This window comes from Polypterus senegalus, chromosome 14 (genome assembly GCF_016835505.1).
Source record: "Polypterus senegalus isolate Bchr_013 chromosome 14, ASM1683550v1, whole genome shotgun sequence".
Lineage (NCBI taxonomy): Eukaryota > Metazoa > Chordata > Cladistia > Polypteriformes > Polypteridae > Polypterus > Polypterus senegalus.
In genome coordinates, this window is record NC_053167.1 from 104,521,868 (window position 1) to 104,545,052 (window position 23,185).

General features: G+C 35.9%; 1 protein-coding gene across 3 annotated transcripts in view; it reads left to right on the forward strand.

Annotated features, from left to right (window-relative positions):
- The window catches only part of LOC120514219 (rho GTPase-activating protein 29-like), a 175,112-nt gene that overhangs the window by 143,304 nt on the left and 8,623 nt on the right, over positions 1 to 23,185 (forward strand). For 2 of the 3 annotated variants that reach the window (XM_039734467.1, XM_039734468.1), the window contains 15 exons: positions 1,652 to 1,724; positions 2,847 to 2,907; positions 4,285 to 4,422; positions 4,686 to 4,750; positions 6,904 to 7,014; positions 7,580 to 7,660; positions 7,894 to 8,082; positions 8,314 to 8,451; positions 10,974 to 11,164; positions 12,595 to 12,767; positions 17,119 to 17,247; positions 17,871 to 17,969; positions 18,247 to 18,410; positions 19,714 to 19,902; positions 20,025 to 20,162. In XM_039734467.1, coding sequence (XP_039590401.1) covers positions 1,652 to 1,724; positions 2,847 to 2,907; positions 4,285 to 4,422; positions 4,686 to 4,750; positions 6,904 to 7,014; positions 7,580 to 7,660; positions 7,894 to 8,082; positions 8,314 to 8,451; positions 10,974 to 11,164; positions 12,595 to 12,767; positions 17,119 to 17,247; positions 17,871 to 17,969; positions 18,247 to 18,410; positions 19,714 to 19,902; positions 20,025 to 20,162 — 1,939 coding nt within the window. Of the gene's footprint in view, positions 1 to 1,651; positions 1,725 to 2,846; positions 2,908 to 4,284; positions 4,423 to 4,529; positions 4,549 to 4,685; positions 4,751 to 6,903; positions 7,015 to 7,579; positions 7,661 to 7,893; positions 8,083 to 8,313; positions 8,452 to 10,973; positions 11,165 to 12,594; positions 12,768 to 17,118; positions 17,248 to 17,870; positions 17,970 to 18,246; positions 18,411 to 19,713; positions 19,903 to 20,024; positions 20,163 to 23,185 lie in introns of those variants that run through there. The other variant, XM_039734469.1, reaches the window with a different exon arrangement.

The window sequence follows — 23,185 nt, forward strand, 5'->3', positions numbered from 1 at the left end:
GTCTTAGGACCATGGTCTCGGATTTGGAGGTGCTGATTCTCATCCCAACCGCTTCACACTCAGCTGCGAACCGTTCCAGAGACAGCTGAAGATCACGGCCTGATGAAGCAAACAGGACAACATCATCTGCAAAAAGCAGTGACCCGATCCTGAGTCCACCAAACCGGACCCCTTCAACATCCTGGCTGTGCCTAGAAATTCTGTCCATAAAAGTTATGAACAGAATCGGTGACAAAGGGCAGCCCTGGCAGAGTCAAACTCTCACTGGAAACGGGCTCGACTTACTGCCGGCAATGCGGACCAAGCTCTGACACCGGTTGTACAGGGACTGAACAGCTCTTATCAGGGGGTCCGGCATACTCCACAGGATTCCCCGACGGACACAGTCGAACGCCTTTTCCAAGTCCACAAAACACATGTAGACTGGTTGGGCAAACTCCCATGCACCCTCCAGGATTCTGCTAAGGGTGTAGAGCTGGTCCACTGTTCCGCGACCAGGATGAAAACCACACTGTTCCTCCAGAATCCGAGGTTCAACTATCCAACGGACCCTCCTCTCCAGATCCCCCGAATAGACTTTTCCAGGGGGGCTGAGGAGTGTGGTAAAACTAACACTTCAACTGTTTAAAACTGTAAAAACCATAATAAGTTGATTACAAGCACAATGAAATGGCTAAACCTCTTTCTGCCTTGTAATGTTATTTTCAGTACTTCACTATATTCTTTTTAATTGCTTCATAAAGCACAGTGCAATAGTTTCTTCTATAAAAATAATTGTTTAAATTGCCTGCTATGAAAGGCAATGTATAAACTTTGTTTTCCTCATTAGTACTGCATGCTCTTTATTCATTTAACTTTTCAATTGCTACTAGTTTTTGTTTTCACATCGATACTGTTTTTAATTATGAAAGATGAATTTACTGTTTACATCTGAAACCTGGGGTGGGAATCTGGAGATATGAATGACTGTTTTTGTTTTGTTTTCCTTCCTTGTATTCAGTACTGTACAGTTGTAGTGCCCACCGGAGTCAAAGCCTCCTATTTGGCAGTGTGTGAAAGATAACAGGTTCATTGTACTAGGAGGTTAGCCTGCAGTAAATGTGGCTTGTTCCCTCTTTCCATTTTGTAACATTGTGGATGTTGCTCAGTTAGTGCTTTAGTACTTTGTGTGAGAAAACCTTAAAGACTTTTTTCAAGTGTAAAATGTGTATCTTATTTAGTGCAATTTATCCACTCATTCACATCATTGTAACTTAACTGTTTACTGAAGCTGTTATAGCACAGTTAATCTGTTCATCATAATTATTTATTTTGTGGTTAAATTGTGGTAGTCTTTGATGTGTCACATGACATGGCAGATTACCATATAAATAAAGCAAAGTCAATTTCATTTTTTAGTTTGTGCTTATATACTTGGTTACCAAAGCCTCAGAGTTCTAGCAAAACAGTAAGGTCCACTCTGAAAAAATTAATTGATGCATCCATGATGTTGGTGCAGTAATTGAAAAGGCAAGGAATGAAAAGAGAAACCAATGATCAGAGACCAGAAGTGAAGTGCAGTATGGCAGTTTACTTCAGCATTCCAGGATGATGAAAAGATATATTTGGGTACTGTATACTAACATTGATATCTTTTTCATTTGTTTTTCAGAGTGTCTGATTTCCTTATGGGAGATGTAGACAGCGGTTCAGCATTGGGGATTCCCCAGACAAGGAGAAGTCGGGTAATTGTTTTTTTTTTTAAAGTATATACTTTTAACTTTTTATGTTTAAGACTTCTAGGAATAAAAATTATATTCCTTGGTTTCAATAGTAATTTAAGCAGGCATTCTATATTCCACATCTGTATGTTTTTCTTAAATTGCTAGTATTAAGCAGTTGTAGGTAATCATATAAATTATTTATTTGTAGTAATTTTAAGGTTTTTACATAATGAAATACTAAGTAGCTTTGTTTTGTAAATAATCATTTTTTGGTTAACTGCCTTAATCAGGATTGCATTAGGCTGCAAATATCTTTGTTATTGAATTTGTCATAATAAGCCTATCACCTTTTAGTTTTCTGATTAGCTAATTATTGCTTTACATTTATCTTATTGTTGAGGAAGCTGCTGTACTGACAAACTCATTTAGGAAGATGGGCTTTAATTGTTATGTACACTAAACCACCCCTCTAGCACATTGTTAACGGTTTAAGATCAGATCATCTTCTAGTCTGTTTGTAATTCTTTAAATTTAGACAATGTAGCACCAAGCATCAATGATTATTAACAGAATGTGTGTGAATATTGAAGGCACAGGAGTACTACATGAAAATGTATGAATCACATGTGTATTTTCTAGACATGTATGAACATTGTAAGCTGACTTCTAAAGTATATTTATTTACTTTATATATAACAATATACAACATAGACATATGTCTGACAGTGGTCTGCTGCATGTTTTGCATCCAAGATAAAACTTGGTCCTGTGCACCCCAAAATTGAAATGGCAGGTTTAAAAATGTTATGTTTACAAATATGTCCAACTCCCTAAAACCATATACAGTACTTGGAATAAGGGCTTCAGTAAATGGGTTAATAGAAAGGTTTAAGAAACGGATGGCTAGGCAATGTATACCAGTGTTAATTTTGCACATCCATTTTATCATTGTTTTGAATTGGTTGTGACAAAGAGTCGCATAACAATGCAAGTCTGTTTTGTTTAGATTGTTGTTGTAGTATGACATGGTCGACTCTGAATTGTAGGTTGCAACACGTGGAAGCAAGCTTTGGCTTCTTGGTGGTTGTTAACTGAATTCTTGATAACTAGGATCCTGTTTTTTATCTTTCTTTCTTTGATCAGTCCTTTGAAAGCCTTTCATTGGAGCAAGGAGGTATAGCTTCGGAAAAGGATGACATTCAGGGTAAGAACTGATATGTGGGTATTTTACTTGCCATCTTTATTTGCAATATTAGTAGGCAATACAATTTTTATTTAAGCTGAATACACACTAAATGTATTATTCATACTTTATTTGTAGAAAGTACATTGGTACATGATAGTAAATTGGCTTTTTAAAAAATATGTACCTTAATTTAAAAAAATAATTTGCACTTGTCACATATACGCTTCTTTTTGTAATTTAATAAAGAAGAAGCTACACTTGCACTCCATGCAGCTTTATTGTTTTATCACCATAATGTCCTTTACAGTAAGGTGAAGTTTTTAAAAGAATAAAAGTTTGAGATACAGAAACTACCCATTGAGTCACTAGTTGGAAGGTATGAAAATGAACAGACTAAGGCCAGCATAGTTCAGTCTGCTTCACCCAATGTGGTCTACTTAAATTGCATTAAGAAGTTACTAAGGGTACTAGGAATTGAGAAGCACATTACATTTTGGTTCAAGTGTTAATGCCACTTATTGTTTGAATGCCATGAAAAACGGAGTTTATATATCCAAATGTACACATGATAGAAAAAATTCAGGGGGTAGCAGGGATGTGCATATATTACTATATGTCTCAATTTAATAGGTGAGCAAGGATTTTCTTTTGTGACCTGAGTGAATTAGTCAGTTATGAGATATGGATTAATAGTTTTGTATATTATTAAGTAGTTATAAGAATACAAATATGGCAAAAATAAACTCATATAAAATAGCCAAATGGCATACTATGCACACTTTTTCATATACTGAAAGTAGTGGATAATATGCGGGACATAAGCACATTTTTAATGAACGTACCTATGTATTTCCTTTGTTGAATTATTTGTGCCAGATGCATTAAATGGTGCTAATATTTTATAATGTGTATGTCTGTGCCTACATTATATATATATATATATATATATATATATATATATATATATATATATGTATATATATATGTATGTATATATTAATTATATAGCATCTGCCAAATAATACAAAGAGTACACAACATATTTTCACCCTTATTGGGGTTAGGCTTGTGTGTGTGTGTATAATATTCTGACCATCCATTCTCTAAATTCTCTCCTATAATGAAAGACTCTCCAACTTTCCACATATAGTTATGCAAAGAGTAACACTCTTTGAACAACAGCTCTAAAGTATTAAGTATATCATGAATCTTATAGTTATTTTGCTGATTTTGATACAAATACATAAAAAAAATCCTGAAGCTCATTTATCTCTTGTCAACCTAAACTGTAGGCATTAAACAAAATACATCTTATGATGTTAGTAGTTAGTATGGCTTTCTTTTTGAGAACTTGTTTATCCCACTCAATATCCCATTTCAATTTTTTTTCTTCAGGGCATCTTCGTGCCGAAGAGCTTCACAACATGCTGCTCAAAAATGATAGTGGAATTGAATCTGCTCTGCTGTATGCTAAAGCCTGGTCTAAGTATACCAAAGACATTTTGGCTTGGGTGGAAAAACGCCTTAGCCTGGGTATGTGACTTTTGCTGCCTCATCTATTTTATCACTTTGTATCTAGGTTTGCAAAATACCTTCTGTTACATGGTCTTCAAAGAGTGTAGCTTCTGAATGACTTGTTTGTGCTGTATTGACAAACAGGTGTGTTGTCTCTTGCCCTCAGAATGTAAAATGTTACTTTTGTAAGAAACACGTAGAAAATGCTTTTCTTGTAGATGTTTGTTCTTTTACTTCATTCAGTTTTTATATAGTAGCGAATATATGTGCTTCTTCCACAGATATGGAATGTGCAAAAACATTTGCAAAAATGGCAGAATCTGTCAAAACTCTTATCATGCAACAGGTATGTGTATATATCTACATTTATATCATTGGTGTTAGACATTATAATTGAAAAGTAGAAGCAAGGCAACATTACATGAGTCTAATTATTATAGATTTATTGGTGGTTATGTAATAAATGATTTCTTCTTTTTCCTTGCGTTAAGTAAAATTTAACTACAGGTAAAATTCCGTTATAACGAAGTGTCAGGGACCTAAAAAATATTCTGTTGTAATGAGATTCTGTATTTGTTACTATAGTGCTTTATTTAACTTGTATCCAGGCGTTTGCAATCATTTCAATAGCTTCTTTCACGTTACTTTTAATCTCCTCCTGCCTACAAGTTATGCTGACGAGAATTTTTCTCAGCATTTCCTTGCGATAATACACTTTCAGGGTGCGAATGATGCCCAAATCCAATGGCTGAAGCGCTGCTGTGCAATTGGGTGGGATGTATTCAAAGCGAACATTATCTGAATGTGGAAGCATGTTGTGGGCAGCACAGTTATCAGTCAGGAGCTGAATCATTATTTCTTCTTTATATTGTGAGGTTTCTGAGCTTTTTTGAGACCCCCCCACCCAACAGGAATGACACCCTCAAGTGCGTCCTGAAGCACGATTGCAGCATATGTGGAAGATTGTTTGTCCGTTGCTGGGGCAGGACAATAGGAGGCTCACATCGCTGCAGTGAAGCGCCACAGAAGCAAATCATAAAAGATTGGGGTCACGCTATAAGTCCCTGTCTTGCACCCCAAAACACGAGGCTTTGTCTCAGTACTTTAGCAAAACCAGCTTTATTCAGCTTGAAACAGGAATGGCACAGTTATTTATTGTAGCGTGATCTGCCACTCTGCTATACACCGATATAGCAGTCAGGCAGGATTGTGGCCAGGTCAGTGATCAAGTAATCCTGTTATTTGCATTTACAATTTACGTGCTCCTAACCTTGCATCACCCATGGAGATCTTTTCTGTTTACTTTGTCGGAGAGATGCAGCATATCTGTGAGCCTGCTATTGCCCCGCACAGACGCGTATATCGCACTTTGGGACGCTCTTCGGCTTGCTGTCTAGTTGGAGGAGGTCCCAAGAGAGTTTACAAACCTCACATTTTCTTCAATGAGTGCCACATTAATAGGAATATTTCTTGAATGAGCATCACTGAACCACATAAAAACAGCTTTTTCGACGTCTTCAAATGCAGCAGTTCACATAACATTTGCAATCCGAGATTTTGCTAATTTTTTTGCTCTGTCTTTCAAAAAAGTTCACAGTGTCAATGGCAAAATTCCAAATTTACTGGCAACATCTTGTTTTCTTTTTGCAGCAATCGAGAGTTTTTTTTTTCTAATATGAACTATTATCATTTTACTGTGTCTGCCGTTTCTATAGGAGGGTGACAATGAGTTAAATTCCAATAGATGTTTTTCAAATGTTGACGAGCAATAAGCAAAAGGTATCACTGAAAACCGCAGGAAATAAAAAAGGCAAAAAGAAAAAAACAGTACGAGGAAAGTTCAAAGAAAGAAAAAACATACAGTGTTTCTGGTTTTGGGATCGTTGTGCACAACTGAGCTGCAGCCACAGAACTAACTACTCTGTGGATGATTCATTCAGGCATTTCGTTGTAATGAAAATATCTGTTGATTGTACTTCATAGTAACAAGATTTCTATAGACTCGTGTCATATGGGGAAGCTGTCGGGACCATAAAAATACTTTGTTGTGATGGAAATTTCATTGTAAATATTTTTGTTATAATGGAATTTTACCTGTATTACAGTTTTCTCATGTTTAGCTTCACAATATATGTTTTTAATAAACCTGAAGTTATGTGTTTTGTAAACCAGTAGTAGGCTGTTCTATTACAAATTAGGCTACAGAAAGGATTAAAACATAAAAAGGTCTTACTCTTGTTGTAAAGAGCACTCGAACCTAACAATATAGGTTTCTTAGAGGAATAAATTAACGGGTGAGTGATCAGCATTAATCCACTGTCAGTGCCATTCTTCACTTTTGTAATGGGATTTGTGATTTGCTGTTCAGAAGTGTACATTTGCTGACCATTTTAAAACTAATAATTATAATGACCATGTCTAATTGTGTAGGGTCGCTGAAGATATTTGTTGAGACTACATTTAACTGTCAGATAACATTTTCTCATCTTTTATTTCTAGGAGCATATGCCATTCCGTGAAATATACATCTCTGCTTTTGAAAATGACATTGAATCTAGTCAAATATTAATGCAAACGGCAGCTGCACTTCAGACTAATAAATTTATGCAGGTAAAAGAGCTGGCATTTTTTTGTTACTAATTTTTTTTTATCTTTCTGTATAATATTTAACCTTTTATAGCTACATTATATCTATTATCTACTCTATCTCATTCTAGAATGTGTCAAAGTAAGTACATTTTATCAGTTGCTGCTCTAAATATTTTTGTCATATAAATATATAAATATCATGTATACTCACTATCTAAGGTGAAGGATTTACTATTTTATGTTTACTTTGTATCTATCTGACTATCATCTGTCAATCTTTTTATTTCTAAATTTTCATCTTTATTGGTGGTGGTTGAAGTGACTCCCACTCACTGTGTAAAGCATTTTGAGAAAAGTGTTATATAAATATAAAGAATTACTATTATATAGTATTGAGTTTTATTTTTTGCACTGTAAGGTGCCGTATAATTTTTAAAAACTATTAATTCTGTTATACAAACATTTTTTTGATTAATTAAAAATTATTTGAGGGAGTACATAAATGTGTCTTGAAATTGACTACTTTCTTGGTCTGTGTGAGTCTTTTCCATTCAGAACATTTTCTTTCTTTATTTTATTTGTTTAGCCTTTGTTGGCGAGAAGGAATGAGCTAGATAAACTACGTAAAGAGCTTAAAGAGCAATGGCAGAGAGAGCAGAAAAAAATGGTGAGTTGGTATTTTGTTGTTTTTTGATTTGAAATTCCTTTCTAGAACATCTTTTTTTAAATTTTTTCTTCACACTGATGGATCAGCTAACTTCATTTTCTCTAAATCATTAAATTGTTTGGATTTAATATTTTTCATATGTACTATAGAGGTTATTAATAGTACATGTTATATATAGGTAACCTTCAGGCTAAAAAAAAATTGCTTAGTAGTTTTGGATTTCTTCTTTGCAGCAAGAAGCTGATTTAGCTTTAAAAAAGGCAAGACTTCTGTACACCCAGCGCCATGAAGAATATGAAAGGGCAAAATCCTCAACCATTCGAATGGAAGAAGAACAGCTAAGTTCAAGCATGGGGGCCACAAAAGACAGCAGTAAGCAATTGGAAAAGAGACGGCGTATTGAGGAAGAGTCCCAACAGAGGGTAACACTGACTCAAGTCTGTTATTGTGTAAAACAAAGAATGCCAAAGAGACAGTTGTTACTTAATGGTACCTTTCATTATGAATGCTTTTAAATTCTGCTATTCTTGCCCAGGAAGATGGACAGAATAAACTAATAAGTGCTGTTGAATTTGTTATGTCTCAGTAGGTTCTGTGAAACCCTAACCCTGAAATTCTTTTTGTTTACTTTTTATTCTTCTTGTCTTCTTTAGGCTGCTGAAGCCAGTGACCAATACAAAGCTTGTATAGCAGATGCCAATGAGAAAAAAATTGATATGGAAAATAGCAAAAGTGAAATCTTAACACAGCTTCGTGAACTGGTGTTTCAATGCGACTTAACCTTGAAAGCGGTAATACTTTACAAATTATGTAGCTCCTTCCTATAGCAAACCCAGTATACTGATAATTATACTACAGCTGTTTGATGTCTTAAAAGTTCATATTGTTATTTCAATACATTGACGATGTACAATGCCTTTACCTTTTGAAGTCTAAGAGGTGCTTCTCTACCTATGTACAGTGACTCTACCTATGTACAGTGAAAGAAAGCATCAACACCCTTTGGTGTGGTTGCCCTTTAGCTTAGTATACAGGAGTTAGTTTTGTTGTCTCACAGATTACTGTAGCTTGGCCTATGTAGTGATTTTCCATAATGTTGTTATGATGATTTATTATTACTAGGCTGTTGTACCGTGTTAGCCATTATGAATGTAGTGAGAAGTCAAGCAAAATTACACCTTTTATTGGCTAACTAAAAAGATTACAATATGCAAGCTTTTGAGGCAACTCAGGCCTCTTCAGGCAAGATGTAATCTTTAAATTGCATCTTGCTTGAAGAAGGGGCCTGAGTTGCCTCAAAACAAATCACAGTGTCCTGTATTGGCATTAACCTCTAAAATTAGGTCTGTTTCATCATAAAATTGATTCTGAATAAATGTCTACCAACAAGAAACGAGAGAATTACTAATTACTTTTACTAACGCAAGCATACCATCTTCTGTTGTTCTCTTTCTACCAACAAAAAATGCAGCTTGGCATGCTTTGGTGTATTTCATCATGGCATTGCCATAGCACATAGCGTATTTAATCTTTTCTTATGCGTGCAAATGAGATGCTGCAAAAAATGAATAGAGTGTGTTGATTGGTATTGCAAACTTGCAGTTTACGAAGTGCATGCAGGAGGACAATTGTGATTACTTTAAAAAAGAAAAAAGTCCAGCACTGCTTTAATTTGTAGCGTAATCAGTTTATTTCAGATGTATTATCTTGCTGGTAATGCCATGCTTGAAGTGGAACCTAATTACTAATAGTCCACTGTGTTTAGATGGCCTCTTGTTCCGTCTCCCAATTTGTTTTATACAACAGCAGGGAATGCTCTTCCTTAGAGGTCAGAGCTCTTGTATATTAAATTAGTATATGCTATCATCTCTATTAAGCTTTAAATGCCACTTGTACCAGCCTACTTCAAGCTTTGCCTACAAGAACAGCTAGCACCACCATGCCACCACTTTCCTTGTCTGGTGCCGCAATCTTGCTGCATAGGAAATGTAAAATATATCATCACGAGGATAGATTCCAGCTGCCCCATAATCGTGCCCTTGATAAGCTGGTTTGGAAAATGAAAGGATGTAAGAAAAATAGTGTAACATCACGGACAAGTTGTATTAGCCTAGGGATCAATCACTCACAGTATGCACTTGCTTTCATTCCAAAATGCAAATAAACAGCTTTAGGGGACCCTTTTAAAGGAGTAAACCTGCTAAAGTCACAAACAAAATCTAACTTGTGTAGTAACAGCAAGCAACCATTTTAAGGATATTGAGCTATTTAAAAGAACAAACTAAAGAGCGCAAAACCATGGGCCTCTGTACTACAAACTATACCTACACAGATTTCATTCAAACTTTGTGTGGGACACACTAATTAGGTTGCTTTCCCTGAGCTACATTCATAACGCACAGTAGTTAAACTAGCTTATCATAGGATTCACACGTCTTCTGCTGTGAATATAAAAAAGGGACAAAAAGTGATGGTTGCAGCTTGGTACTTTGAGGAAATTTCAGCAAATATTTGGAGCTAATCAGTGATTTGTATTTACATCAATGATGTAGCTAGTCAGTCGGAGATGGATGATATCATTGTCCATCATCTCAGCCATAAATCGTACTACATTTGCGTGTGTGTATGTGTCTGCACTCTAACACAAACATATATAGGGATTACATTTGGAGTACAGGCAGGATAAGTGACTCACTAAGGGTCACACAGTAGGTCAATGGCAGGTAGACTGCACTTAGTCCTGAGCAGAGAGGCCATATGGCATGTTTATGTTATCATTGATTAACTCGGGTATGAGGCTGCAGTGCTCAGGTTAATGTATGAAATGCAACGCAATACGCTGGTTCTAATGTACATCATCATTTTTGAATTCTGCACTTTGGTTTAGATTGTTATTATTACTTCAAAGAAGCTTTGTGAATAAAACAAAATACTAAAATTGTGCAGAAAGAAAATAGAGGCTGGGTTATAACTTGATTTATATTCTAAAATGATTATAATTAGTAATTTTAAGAAATTGTGCTGCAGTAGTAGTGTGTTCTTAAGAACAGAATGCCTCTATCCTAATGCATTGTCATGAAAGGATAGCAAGTTGTATATTAACAGTGGTCAATTTATTGCCATTAGACTTTTTTTCTATAAATTGTACAATGTGACGCATCATATAATTATATATTCTGTCATTTACATAGAACATACAGCCTCTATATATTTTTTTCTAATGCGATCGGACTATCTTAGATGTATGATTAAACTTGTAATTGTTCCTTAATGAATGACTCAGTATTATTTTTTTCCTTTTGCTGTTGCCTAGGTAACAGTCAACCTATTCCAGATGCAGCAGGCACAGGTGGTCTCCCTTCCTGTGAACTATCAGACACTTTGTGAGAGCGCCAAGCTCTATGAACCTGGACAGTGTTATTCAATGTTTGCCAAGAGTCTTCCAAAAGAAGAAGGCACATTGGACTCCTGTTCTTTTGAAGCTCAAGGATTACAGATTGGAGGGTAAGTGTAAACCTACTACACATCCTCTATAGTTCCCCATGCACGTTTCCAAAATGGTGCCAGGCTTCTGATTAGTGCTAACTGAATAAACTTTGGCTATCCATTAGGTAATGGATGAAATGATTGGACTGAAGTGTACAGATAGGAAGGCAATGAAAATGTTTAAACTGCAGGAACTGGACACCAGCTGTATGTTCAGAATTGGTTGCAACATTTCTTTGTCACATATTTTGCTAATTTCTCCAAAACATAGTTTTTATTGTTTGCGTGTGATTTTTTTCTAATTAGATATCCATCTCTTTATTTGCTTAGAAACAAGTGCTGTCCTGGATTATTAGGAATGTGTGTTCAAATTAGTCTTGAATGTGAAGAGAAGAGCTCATCTTAGGGGTTACATCCAGCACCATAATGAAAGTAAATGTACCACTCTGTCATTGTTAGTGGAGATTACTTATTATGAAATGTCTATTTTATCTCTTTAAGTTCATAAATTGTGAATTAGGCTTCTGGTTCCACTTTTTCATTTGATAATTAAAATGAATCATTAACTGGTGGTGTCTGTTTCAATGTGCTTCTTTAAATACATTAGGATGGAAAGGTTTTTACTTTATTATAATTGATGAGGTTAACAAACCTGCCCTATTAATAAAATTCTAAAACAGATTTGTAGCATCTTAAAAAGAAGTGGGTGGTGGTGTTTTTATTTTTTGACAATACATGCAGAACAAGAATACATTAAAAGCTCAAGTAATACTGGTGGGTTCTGGCCCTGCATTGACATGAGGTTCAAACACCAATTCTTAGACATAAGAGGCACTTAAGGACAAAACCTTTGCTTGAGAAGACCCCTACTTTGAAATTGCTAAAAAAAAGTTGAAACAAAGTCCACACATTTGATCAAGTGAAAGCTTATGCATGGAGAAAGAAGAAGAGAAAAAAGTAGTAATTGTGTGTGAGCCAAACAGGCCTTCCTCAGGAAATATCTGTGGTGAGAGCAGAGAACCTGTGCCTGTGGTTTCGTTTGCATTTTTATGAAGATATGCCTGTAGATGTTTCTAGCTATTTTTAAAATGTTTGTAATGTGCATGTATGTATACATTTATATCACAACATATTTAAGTTTGTTCACTATATGGCACTGATTTTCCAATAGTTACAGTACACCAGCTTATATAAAATGTTACTGTTTTTTGTCTTTTTTTTTGCCGCTGAGTACAAATGTGTTGTAATTACAGAATGAAGCCAGTTCCAAAGTTTATTTTTATCTTTATTTACAGGCTAGAAGTAATTCCTATATGCAATAATCTGAACTACTTAACAATAAAAGCTTAATTCTGTTACTGAATTATTTCTGTTGTAAATGCTTATACCAGTATCTTTATTTGAATATATTATAACCAATGCTTTTGATTTTCTCTTCCTCTTTTCAGACTGACTTTTGGCAAAAGGACTGAAAACAGTGCACATTCCTCACATGGAAACCTGTCTCAGATGTCAGTCACTTCAGCAGATTTTCAGGCTGTCGATGATGTGGAAAGTCCAGTACACTTGCGCAAAGAAAAGATGGCCAATAAAAGATCATGCAGCAGTACTGACATTCAGGGTAGGGTTTAAACTAGTTTTGTACATATTACCCCAAAGAGAGACAAAACCGTTCTACACTCATACTCCAGGCATCTTCAAGGCCTTCCCTAGTAAGCATCAGTTAATTGTTAACAGATATTTGGCAGCACTAGAAACTGTAGCCAAAACTGAATTTCACAACTGGGCTTTCTAGACAGTCTGTTACTGTGTGCCACAAGAGTATAGTGTAGTAGACTGCTACAGAAATCGCTCTTTCCGACTTCCTATTCTACACACCATATCAACAAGTGACAGCAGAAGTGAAACTGTTAACATGAAGCAATTTTTAGTTATCAGAGGCTTGTTTTATCAGTAAGAATACAGACAAGGGCAGGATGTTTATTTTTGGCACAAAGGGAAAATGTATATTTATATTTCAGAAAAATAACTGAGTGAAATTTTTTTTCACCCCATTACCACCAATTCCAGACACACACACATGAAAATACGAGTTCATATATAGTATACTGTGTAAGTAAAGGTTGTTTTCACATGAACAAATGAAAAGAAGGAAGAACACAACATTTCAGGAGGTTTATCTTTTATCAGTTGGGTGTATATAGAATTCAGTTGAAAGAAACAAACATATTTACAGTATATTCTATGAAATGAGTGGAATTACCAGGTTTACTCCACAAACCATTTTTTTAGTCCCATATTTCACAGACACACATTTTATGTTTATTAGCAACTTAAAATTGGCCCCCATATGAGCAAGTGTCAATGTACACCAATGTGCCGTACTGTGGAATGGTACCTTATATTAAGTGTGTTCCTGCCTTTCATATAATGCTTATGAAATAGACCGTGGCTTCCTGTGATCCTGAAATTGGATTAAGTAAGAAAATAATGTATGGTTGAATAAGTATTGCAGGTCTATAAATAAATAATTAAAATTAAATATAAAAAAGCATTGTGGTATGTATATGTTCTATATATATTTATATTTATTTATATGTATGTATGTGTATGTGTGTATATATATATATATGTATGTATATGTATGTATGTGTGTGTGTATATATATATATATATATATATATATATATACACACACACACCGTATATATAATATTTGTGTAAGTTTGTGTAAAACATATACTGGCACAGTAAGAAAGTGGTTAGTACTGCTGTTTGCTGGATCCAGCTTTCTGGGTTCAAATCCCATGCCTATTCTCCGTGTGAAGTTTACTCTTTTCTCCCCTGTCGGTGTGGGTTTTCCTCTATTTTTTTCATCTCCCATCTCACTGTCATGGGGTTTATACTGATTGATGATTCTGAGTTGCTCATTTGTCTGTGTGGTTATGTGCACTCTTTACTGGACAAGCGCCTACTACAGGGCTCATTTTTGCCTTGTGCCCGATTAGATTTGGCCCTTTATGACCCTTAATTGGATTAAGTGGATTTGAGAATATTGTGTTATGTTATACAGAAGGAAAGAGAGAGAGAGTTCCGCACTTTTTTTCATTCATTTATTTTCTAAAGCTGTGTTACCCATTTGGGGTCATGGGGGAGTCAAAGCCTGTATAGCATAGGTGTTCCTGTCTGTTGCTTTAACATGCAAGTATTTTCTTTGGGTGGTTTTTGAAGTGTTCTTTAGTTAAACGATATATAATTGTGCAGCTTTTAACTGGGCTTGTCTTGTGAGAAAAAGGATTAGTGGATGTATTGAAAGAGATGACATCACAGACAGAAGGAATGTGGTGCATTCACTCCAATTGTGGTGCGATGGGTTTTTTGTTAATTGTTGGATTTAAGTTCCATTATAAAGCATTCAGTGTCACTCGCTTGTTTATTGGAGCAACCACTCTTAGAATTAAACCAGCTTTTATATGTATTTTGAATCACTCCTTGGCTAATAATTAAATTATAATTTATTCTTTTATATATCAGCTCCAGGTATACTAAAATAGATTTTTTTTTTCTTAGTGCATTTTGTATCTTTGGATTCATGGATTAGAATGGAAACTATTCCACTGTTATTCTGACATCTGCATCTAATCTGTTTGTACAAAGAAGGTGGTGTCTTTTATTTAATGCTATCATTATAAGACATCCCCTTTTAATTATTTTGTATTATGTATGAGTTTTCAGTTCTTACCATATGTTTACCTGAAAAGCACTACACACCATAAATGATTAAATCATTGCATTCTTGCTGTTCAAATAATAACACATTTATTTATAGATATCTTCTTTTAAACACTGATCTGGCTATACATTTTTTATTCACTTACCAAATTGTTTAGCAATGCTTAGTATCTGTTGCTTTTTAGGAAGACGTTATATTAAAAATTAATCACAGCTTCACTATGTCAGCTAGCTACTTAAATACCGGTAATAGTATAAAAAACAGTTTCAGTCATCATTTTCATTAGAGGTGCTTTGCTAAAGCCAAAAATACTTCGATCCAAGTTCTCTTTTTATCGTAATTCGGTGTGCATTTGCCACATTTATACCATTACAGATATTTATGTGAAAAGCAATAGATCGGGATTCCAGTCAATTACCCCTCACCTGAGAAGTTAGGGTATCGCAGACACCCCGATACTCGTGTACGAACTACAGATGCGATGCAGACGTCGATTTGGCCAAAGTGATGTGCGTTACTGGCTTCATGGACTTAAGAGATTGCCGTTACCAGCATCAGACTCTCCAAGCTGACATGAAGATTAATTTAAAATTGAGACTTGATCGGTTATGGGGTGCTGATAGATAGAAACCTTTAAGTCTGAAGACTTGCCCAGGGCAAGCACGAGAATGTACTTTCAGTAGAAACGAGGCAGGAAGGAGTGGAGTTAGGAGCACCACTTCGGGCAGCTGCAGGATTTTTATTTAGTAATGATAAAACGAAGTGTTTCTCAACCCGTGGGTCGCTTGACGCACTAGAAGGGTATTTAGCTTAAGTTTAAAAGAAAGAACAACATATGCCATCGCTTCAATGTTTTAAATTTCTGCTGATTCCATTCACTCAAAAGACTAATTTGCTCCTCCATATCGGCGACTGAAAGGACCGACAAAAGTGCAGTTACGAACACATAACAAAAAACTGTTGTACACCGCGTGCTTCTTTGAAGAAAGCCAACGCGCAAGGACGAGTCCAAAATCGGAAGCAAACAGGAATGTTAAAAGAACATGCAAGTCATATATTCTGAGATAAATTTTTACTTTCACAGTGAACCGTGGCGAGCAATGGAAGGTGTGCGTCATCTAGAGCGTGGAACAACCAAACGGAGCGTGACGCCTTCCGATATACATTTGGAAACAAAGCTTACTACTTTCAGAAGGAAATCGTTCGTCTTTTTAAAACGAGAATAATAAAATCCTACAGTTTCACAAAACAGCATTCTTGCGTGTTTGTACATCAAACCAGCAGGCATGTCACTCAGAGCATCGTCTCGTTGCACATGGCATTGCCAAATATAAGAAAGTGCAAAGTTGGTCTTTCTTTGTGCAGTAATGTGCACTAAAATACTAGACGAGTCGGCCACCGTCAACCTAAAACTTCCACTCTGAGTTCTCTTCACTTACAACGGATATGAACAAAATTGTGAAAACAAACATCCAGGTTATCAGCTAAAAGGAGAAATGGACGCAAAGTTTGATTCAGTTTTAAACACCCGTGTATCGAGTTATTTTTAGATGAGTACCGTGCGTATTGCATCCATGGTACAGCCTGATTTAAATGTTGGACGTGTACAGTATTTACTCGTATTTGTTAAAGTGTGCCATTCAGTGAAAAGTGTTAGCTAGTTTACCTTAAAGTGACTTGCTTTGATACGATTTCGGTCACTTTCGAACCAATATATTTTCAAAAGCACTGACTTAAACCATGTTTTATATCACACACAACACACCATTAAAAAGTGCTTTACAGGAATAAATTTAATTTAATAAAATCACTACGTTTCATCTTTAACGGACCCGTTTCTTCCAACTTTATGACTGCTTTATTTCAGTTTAGAAAAAACCTGAATTTAATTATTTATTTTCAAATTATTGTATTGAATCAAATAGTGTTGCCTGACTTACATGTATGTGATGTTATCTTGGTTAGGTTGTGTCTTTTAGCAACTGTTCATGTAAAATACAGATTTCTGTTAATATACTAAATATTCTAAAGCATTAATTAATTAGTTATCATGAGATTTTCTTAAAAAGTTAGTATTTTGTGTTTACTTTTTCTTACAGATACATTTGTTTTCTGTTTAGTATTAAAAAAAATAAACACTATATATCATAGATATACTAGAACAGATAAGTCACCACATCTTTTAAAACTATCATCGCAGATCCTTTTTTTTTATGAGTTTGTGCTGTCTCTTCACCAGCGCTCAAGACCCAAGGTCCTATCCAAGTGTGGCCTGTCAACAGTCAGGGAGGAGGTATGTGCAGTGATTCAGAGAGTGCCGGTGGCAGCAGTGAATCCCGATCTATGGATTCCCCAAGTGCCAGTCCAGGTACTGTTGAATAAAAATGAGAAAATGCTAGTGATTATTCTTGGGAATTGATGATTAAACCATAATGTAGTAGTTTAATTAGGACATCATGTCACCCTTTAACATATTAGATTTGTAACAGTTATATTGCTTGATAATTAAACAGTGTCCTGAAAAGTCATGAAATAAGCCCTGGTAATAAACTAGTATTAATGACAACAATGTCATAAAATTTGCAATTTGCATTCTTTGGCTTCCTTAGCTTCAGTTTACAAAGGTTATATTTTAAGCCTTACAGTAAAATGCTGTTATACGTGTTGCCTTAGTAATGTTAAATTTATTAACATATGTGTTTTTCTCTGCAAAGTCATTCCTACTACTGTGTGACTGAGCCAAGCATGGTTGTGTATTCTGGGTGCGAATTGTCTGAAATTTAGGCTAATGATGGCTGTGTAAACGAGGCTGCATGTCATTATCTTTTGATCAGTAGTAAGCCTCTCATATGAGAGGGCAGGTATAAAGTTTGCCCCAAGCTTAGCAGTCAGGTTAGTTTGTCAGTGGCTTCTTCACCATCTAAATGGAACTAGATCTCTTTGCTCGGCACTGTTGTTTCTGTTTGAAAAGGTGGCTCTTTTTAACTGCAGGGGACTTTAAACGGAGGCTCCCAAGGACTCCTTCCACAGGTACTATGTCCTCAGCTGATGATCTTGATGAAAGGGAGCCCCCTTCACCTTCAGACAATGGTAAGTTTGATTCTGTGCATATGGGGGTATTTGCTATTTTTTGTTGTTGATTTTCTCTATTGGTGCCCGATTCCAGTGACCAACTTTACAATAGGGCATTTGCTTTAAAAGTTGTTTTTTTTTGGGGGGGGACACAATTGCCTTGCTCTGCTAGGATTTAACGTTATACTCCGCTAATTTCTAAAGTGAGAACATCATAACATAGAGCTGCTGCGATAGAGATCAAGCTGTCATCAGTTTATATTTATTTATTTGTTTGTTGTGTATTTGATTTCAGATTTAAATGAAATTCCATCAGAAATGGCAAGCTCTCCAGGACCGTTCAGAAATGCTCTAATGTCTAAAGCAGCACAAACACACAAGCTAAGGAAACTGAGAGCCCCTTCAAAGTGCAGGGAATGTGACAGCCTTGTTGTATTCCATGGTGCAGAGTGTGAAGAGGTACATTAATGTTTGGTTTTATGAACAGCCATTAACTGGTCCTGACAAGGACCTCATGTGTAACCTGTATGTCATCCTTATTCATGTTTGTGACACTTTCTTGTAACACTGCATGGAATGTCCCATATGATGTGTTTTTGTTTTTTTTTTTGTGATCCGATACACTACCATTGTGGTAACTTTAGTTTAGTGCTGCTTTTTTGCATATAAGCTGTATAATAAAAACTTTTCTAAAGTAGATAATGAATCATTGGTATGGTCAAGATGATAGTAATACATCACAACTATTCTAATGATAAAGATCAGAAAATATGGATAACAGAAACATTTGAGTGTGTCATGCAGAAGGAGCGTTAGCTAATAACAAACTGAGTAAAACTGAAAGCAAAAAAGCCTTGTTACCCTGTTTCATGTGCAGTGGCCAGCCTTTTTGAGATCATCAGATGATTAATCTCTTTTGTCCACATAGACTTATCAGACTTGATCTGCAGAAGTATCCTTTGCCAGTGTAAAACAGGATAGAATCTGGATAGAGAGCTCACACACACCAGACTAGTTTAATACCCCCATATAACCCAACAGCATGTCTGTTGTTGTTTTGGGGAAACCAGAGATCATGGGGAGAGAATATTATCCCTGAGCAAAAGGCAGTCTATCTGGAAATTAAACTTTGATCCATACACTGAGATGGCATTGATTTCTTGTGCAGCAAACTTTGTTTTTTTATTTATAAACCAACTCATTCACTACAGAGTGCATTTATATGGTACCAATCACTGAAAGATTTTATGATTAAATGTTAGTTTTATTTTAGCGTACAGAAGGCTTAATATTCTGTTCATTTTCAGAACATGTATGTTAACTTTTAAGGTTGCGCAAAGCTAGGTCCTATCTTGACGGCATTGGGCAGACATGGTAACACAGTCATAGTCAACAGCACTGGCCCAATTTACATTTGACAAATAAAATTAATAAAGATGCATTTGGATTGTGGGTAGAAAATCAGGGTGCACAAAAACACAGTGGGAAAAGTGCAAACACTAAACAGACAAGGACCAGAGTGGATTTTGAAGCTAAGCCATTGGACTTGGGTTGCATCAGTAATAAGCCCAAGTTTCATATTATAAACTCAAATGAGGCACCAACTTTAAATAAGGTTTTGCAATATAAGCAGTAGCAATGATTTATGCTGTAGCTGAAATGTTCAATTTCATTTATTTTCTTGCTATAGATTATCACAGTTTAGTTTCTTACATTATGTAATTATGCTTTCCCTTGTGGTACTTCACTTTTATTTTGGCAGTGTTCTCTTGCGTGTCACAAGAAGTGTTTGGAAACCCTTGCTATTCAGTGTGGTCATAAGAAATTGCATGGGCGTCTTCATCTGTTTGGCATTGATTTTACTCAAGCTGCAAAAAACAACCCAGATGGGATTCCTTTCATCATCAAAAAGTGCACATCTGAAATTGAAAACCGAGCTCTGAACATTAAGGTACCTCATATATATCGTTCCATGTTTTTCTCTTTCATTTTGTATAAAAGATGGCAATATGACATATTTTTGTAAGTGAGGTTCTGTATTAATTTACTTTTCATGTGATTTTTTTTCTTTAGGGCATCTACCGTGTCAATGGAGCAAAATCAAGAGTAGAGAAGCTCTGCCAGGCATTTGAAAATGGGAAAGACTTGGTGGAGCTTTCAGACCTGTATCCACATGACATCAGCAATGTTTTGAAGCTCTACCTCCGACAGGTTGGTGCAAAGACTTTTTACATAATTGGTTGCTAGTATTTGTACTTTTTCTAATGTAAATATCTTGGAGAGAATAGTTTTCAAACAGGTTGTCTTTCTTAAATTGTTCAATTGTGTTTGGTAAACTCTTTTAAAGATGCAGTAAAATGGGGGGGGGATGCATTGTGTGTTTGAGCAAATATTGCAGTCACTATTATTTAGGAACATATGTGTCATTTACTCTTGCCTCTTCCTTCGTACATGTCTTGGTCTATTGTAGCTCTGTAGTAGTCTGAATTGATAAGGTTTGTTTTGTACTGAAAATTGTTTAGCACTGCTGCCTCGTGACTCCATTGGACTGGGTTGAATTCCAGCTTGGCAACTGTCCGTTTTGAGCTTGTATGATCTCCCCATGTCTCAATGTGTTTCTTTCTTTGGGAACTTCTTTTCCTCCCACATCCTGAAAATAGATAAGATAAATAGAAAGAAAAAGCTAACTTTACTTGACACCAGATATACAGATTAGTTTGATTGGGGCTTTTAAATAGGGTTAGCAAGTTTGTCCTTAGCCAATGCATATTGTAATCTTTTTAGTTAGCTAATAAAAGGTGTGATTTTGCTTGGCTTTTCTCTACATTCATAATGGCTAACACGGTACAACACCCTAGTACTACAAGTTTGTCCTTTGAAAGACTGTCATCTTCTCAAGGGTTCATTCATACCAGTGATTCAGGAAAGGCCTTGTTTCTCCCAGTCCAGGAAATGGAAGACATTAGAACAGATTTTTGGGTAACAGGGCTTTTGTGAGCTTCAGGATGATGACTGGGCTGATGTGATCAGTTTTTTTGATATTTATATAAATTTTTTTTTTAATTTTAGCAACAACCTTTACATGGGGGCACAGTATTATAGTAGTATGCATCGCTACTAAAGCTGCAGGTATTTGAAGGTTCACCTCCTGGCCTCTCTGTATAGGTTCTACACATTCTTTTCAATTCATGCAACTTTCCTTCCATGTCCCAAAGTAGACTTATCAGGTTTACTGATGACATTAAACTGTCCCAGAATGAGTGAGTGTTGCTGTGTGGGCCCTGCAGTGAACAGATATTCCCTACAGAGCAGGTTTTTGTCTTATTTGTGTAGCTTCTTGGATAGCCACAGACTTCTTGTAATTCAGTAATGGACTTGTAGGTTCAGAAAATGAAAGACGGATGAACACAGATGTAGTGAAAATAAAACATGATTTTTAAGGAAAAACATGTATTTTAACATGTGAAAAGTCATTGTAGTAACAAAACTATCACCCCGGTACATTATAAAAATCAGTCAACAGTGAGTTAAAGCGTAAAGCAGACTCTATATTGTTCTTGTATTTTGAGTCATATGCCTGACTGTTGCAAGTTCCTTCCTGCCTATGCAGTTTGTCATGCATGCCTCCCTCTTTTGTAAAGCCCAACTAACCTGCTTGTGAGTCTCAGAATTTTTTCATTCTTACATCACCAGAGTTCATCCTTCAAGATTCACTGCTTACAGATAATAAATATTTTGTATACTTCATATAAAGTCAGTTTATGTAAGGATTATTGTGTTACTGGATGACACACGGTTTACAGTCCTGGCACTGCCTGTTTGGAGTTTACTTGTTGTGCCTGTGTCTGTTTAGTTTTTTGTTTGGGTACTCCAGATTTCCTCCCACATTCCAACATTCAGTTGTTAGGAACATTGGTAACTGAATTGTGGTACCTGTTTTACATTAAGTGCTACTGGAATAGGCTCCAACCCCTTAACACAGAATCAGAGTGTGGAGGTCTAATGAGTGATGGCCGTTACTAGGACTCAAGTATTTAGGAGCCTTTGCAGACATGTTGTCAACCAGCTCAAACAATTTGCTATTTTGTTTTCTATGTCCAAAATACGTTTTCATAGAAATTGGTTTACTTTAAGGTCAGTGTTATTTTTGCACACACATGGCTCCACCACATTTTACTGTGAACTGTCTTCATGAATTCAGGCAGAATAACACAATTCCCAAAGCCAGATGTATCCCCAAAGTAATATGAAATTTAAGTTGAAGGGGAAGTTCACACTTTTAGTTATTTGGGCTAATCATAACACTTACTAAGGCTGGAGACGTTACCCCTGTTTAAATTTTCTATTTCTTAGGGTTTTTAATAATATTCTCAAATCTACCTAATGAATTATGTTCTGTTTTTAATTTATATTAATTTTATTTGAATTTACATTTATAAGGTGTTATTCTAACCTACTCCGAGTTTTACAGAGACAGTGGGAAACAACTTCAATTATCGCCAATGTGTAGCATCAACCTGGATGATGAGACAGCAGCCATTCTTGTGCCAGTATACTCACCACACATTAGCTGTTGGGTGGTAGAGGGATATGAGTGATATTTAGCCAGTAATGGACAGGGGATGATTAGGGAGCTAGAATTAATGGGTTGTGGAAGGAAATTTAGCCAGAACATCTCGAAACAGCTTACCATCTTCAACTGTTTTACTTCTGATCTTATGAATGGCAACAATTTTTCCAGCACAGTGTCTTTGTCACTGCACTGAGTCTTTGGTATCCACACACAGACCACAGGGTAAGCACCCACTGATGGCCTTACCAACACTTTGACCAGCAGCATAGGTTCTAGAATTCTCATTTTTTAATTAAAGACACATGTACTTGATTGCTTGCAAATTGATAGCAGCATTTCTTTAGCCGTCCTTTTTAATATGAACATGAAATGGGGTAATGTAGATTTTTACGGAGAGCCAAGAATGTCTTCACTGCCTGCATAATTTTGTAGAAAATTAACACAATTATGTTTCTTACAACCACGTACAATACACCATGTTATTCACTAATTAAGTGCAAGTTTCATCTATTCATTTTCTGTAAGCCGCTTATTTGTTTTAATGTAATTGAGACTGGAGCCAAGCTTGTCAGGGCAGGGATGGGAACGGTGCTGGAGACGGCCATTGGTCCATTGCAGGTCCCACTCACACACATGCCCACGTAAGTTCAATGAAGGATTT